Source organism: Tigriopus californicus, chromosome 12 (genome assembly GCF_007210705.1).
Source record: "Tigriopus californicus strain San Diego chromosome 12, Tcal_SD_v2.1, whole genome shotgun sequence".
NCBI classification, from domain to species: domain Eukaryota; kingdom Metazoa; phylum Arthropoda; class Copepoda; order Harpacticoida; family Harpacticidae; genus Tigriopus; species Tigriopus californicus.
The window spans coordinates 17,497,521-17,500,647 of record NC_081451.1 but is presented as its reverse complement, the minus strand read 5'-3'; the positions used below and the strand labels follow the sequence as shown (position 1 = coordinate 17,500,647).

At 44.1% G+C, this 3,127-nt stretch overlaps 1 protein-coding gene across 1 annotated transcript; it reads left to right on the top strand.

The window, feature by feature from the left end:
• Positions 1–672: 672 nt before the first annotated feature.
• LOC131891970 (uncharacterized) lies at positions 673–1,368 on the top strand. Its single transcript, XM_059241677.1, has 2 exons — positions 673–852; positions 950–1,368. The coding sequence occupies exons 1-2, from the start codon at positions 780–782 to the stop codon at positions 1,207–1,209; spliced, it is 333 nt and encodes a 110-aa protein (XP_059097660.1). The 5' UTR covers positions 673–779; the 3' UTR covers positions 1,210–1,368.
• Positions 1,369–3,127: the final 1,759 nt, after the last annotated feature.

Genomic DNA, 3,127 nt, shown 5'->3' with positions numbered 1-3,127 from the left:
CATCAATGGCTGCATCTATGGACGATTCCTGTTTCAGAATTGAAATCAGGTCAAGTTCTTCTAATCTTTCTATAATCAACGGCCAATGTTCATCTTTGAACTTGAACTTAGCCAGCCCGACCTTTTTGACCGGTATTACCCTAGAGCACGCCGGCTGTTGAGTAATGGTCGACCCTATCTCGAGAACATGATGATTTGACAGATTACTAGGTGTCACATGGACATACCTTAAATCTTTCATCGAGGAAACTTGCGAAATATGTTTAACGGTGTTGATTCCATGTTCAAAGCCATATTACACTCAGCAACCCAGAGGTCGTTTCATCTTGGACCCCAAGCAGACTACTGGGATTTTTAAGCATTTCTACCGAAAACTTATCAAATGTCATGATGCTCAATTGAACCAAGAAGGAGTTGGAAACGATGAATACTCTAGGAATTACGATTTTGATTGTAGAACCTGTTTGTGGTGAAATGTCTGAGCAGTCCTCTTGCAAGCATTCTGTATGGTCCTCAAACAAATATCGACATTGAGGGGAAAAAACAGTATTTTCACTCTTAATTAGACTGCTGCTTGATAATTGGTTCATTTTTTGTTGATAATAGCCTTGGATTTTTTTTGGGAGGAAACAAATCACACTATTAGAGCATAAGCAGTTGATGGCTCAAAACACCTGCTCAGGCTCAATGCTATTTAAAAGACATAAGCTGACCTTTTGGCATCAGTCTTACTTGATCGTCTCATTCAACCCTCATAGAGAACAATCAATAGGTCCAAAATGAAGTCCATGATCACATTGACCTTCTTCTTGGTGTTCTGCTCGGTCATGATGACCACAACCGCCACGAGGCGTAAGTTATACATAACTCATTGCTTTCTTCTAACTATTCACGTTCATGACTCAAGTACTTGACACTCATACCATAATGTTTTTACTCCAATGTTTAGCTTGCCATCGCTACGGCCGAAGTTGTCCCAGGGCCATCAACAAAATACTCGGCATTTACAGAAAAGGCGATAATAAGATCTCGTCCATGAAAAAGTGCGAGACGTATTGCCGGTCCAAGAAAGCCCAATACGTGGTGTTTGCCGCGAGGATTTGCTATTGCTTTGAAACGTGCAAAAGGCCCGTGCGGGTGCGCTCCAAACGCGTGGTCGTCATGTTCCCTCTGCACAACGACCCAAACAGGGTCTGCCGCGGCCATTAAGGACAGCTCAATCAACCAACCAACCAACCAACCAACCAATCGAATATTGAATAACACCAAGAGATGGAACACTCTGTCTGGACCCAGGATGTCATTGAAATTTTCATGGCACATGTGATACTTTGCGTTCATTTCATGATTAAAATCCTTCGGCTTTGAAGTGGCTGGAAAAGTGTGCTCATTTATCATACCGCATCGTGTCCCAATCACAGCGAAGTGGTTAGATGATAGCATTTAGTATTTGCGTTCTCTCGGAATGTACCGTGCCATATGCTTATGTTTACATATATTACGCCTTATCCAATTCTTGGCATGATTGGAACTGAGACATTTTTCTTGTTGTTTTTCTCATTTTTCTTTCCTGAAAATCAAGGTTTCCCCTTTGATCGCAGTAAAATTTTGAAAAGTTGGAACAAGTTCAAAACATCTAATCACAATACAAAGGCTTAAAATTCATGTTTAATTGCGTGCAAGACGCTGTTCCTATATTTACAAATTCATTTCCTTACAAAGAAACTAATGGAGGACTGATGCAGTTTGATTTGTCACTTGTTCCATTTTTGTCTGATATTGAGACCCGAGCGTTGGTTATTTACGGCCTCCTCTGTTTTGAGAAGAACCTTAGGGACCACCCAAAATTTGTGCTGAGCTGACATCATGAAACAGCTGTTGCTGAAAAGAGTCAATATGAGCACCCCAATATGTTGCTGGAATCTCATTTCTGAGAACAGGGTACGAGTTTATATCTTGTTGTGCTCAGCAAGCGTTTGGGCCTCACATTTGGCGGAATAAATAACAAGTAATTGTGTCATCAATGAATTCCGATCCTATAGGGCTAGTCAAGTGAACGCGTTCGTGGACAACTGACGTTATTCCATGGAGTAAAATCAAAGAAACCATGCCCAGCCAAACCGCACTGTGCATGTGTGGCGGCTCTATGAGAATCCGTTGGAATGTCTGGCCGGCGTTTCGTAACCCAAAGGGCATTCGCACATACTCGTAAAGGCCAAAACATGTAGTAATAGCCGTTTTTTTTCAATCTCGGATTGCTTCATGTGAACTCCATGATAACTCCAAAGGACTCGCAGCTAGTGTGGTCCCATGAGGCCGATCAAGCTTTTGAGGACCTGAAACTTGCGCTGGCCAATGCATCCCATCTGATCAACCCCATCAAAGGTGCACCCATACGAATTGTATGCGACACTTCCAAGTTTGCCGTTGGCGCAGTTCTGGAACAGAGGGTGGAGCATGGCTGGCGCCCAATCTCATTCTTTAGTAAAAAATTGTCCAGCTCCGAATGTCGCTATTCTACATATGACAGGCAACTCCTGGCCATGTATCTTGCCGTCAGGAACTTCAAACACTTCGTCGAAGGGACAATCTTCCACATTTTAACAGATCAGAAACCACTTCAGAAAGCCATCAAGACCATTTCGTCCACCCAACGGAAACGCAGGCTCGCCGACTGGCCTACATCGCTCTGCTGACAAGTTATGTTCGATATATCAAGGGAGAAGAAAACGTGGTGGCCGATAGCCCCTCGCGGGCACCACCATTGGACGCCCTGACCATCTCCAACCCCCTCTTGCTCCGGGTCTCTATGGCCCAAGCCAATGATCCTGGCTTAGCACACATGGCTCAAAACAGTGCCCGGTATAAAAAACTCAAAATCAAGGGAGTGAACATCCTGTGTGATTGCCAGGGGGCACAGCCACGAGCTCTGGTTCCTTCAGCAGAAATAACAAACGTGATGACGGCACTGCACCATCTCGGGCATCCGGGAATTCAAGCAACGAGGTGGCTCATTAGTGCATCATTTCAATGGAACGGCATGTCCAAAGACATTTGGCTATTCGTCCGGTCGTGTTTAGCTTGTCAGCAATCGAAAATTGGGTGTCATGATAAGGCCCCGATTCAT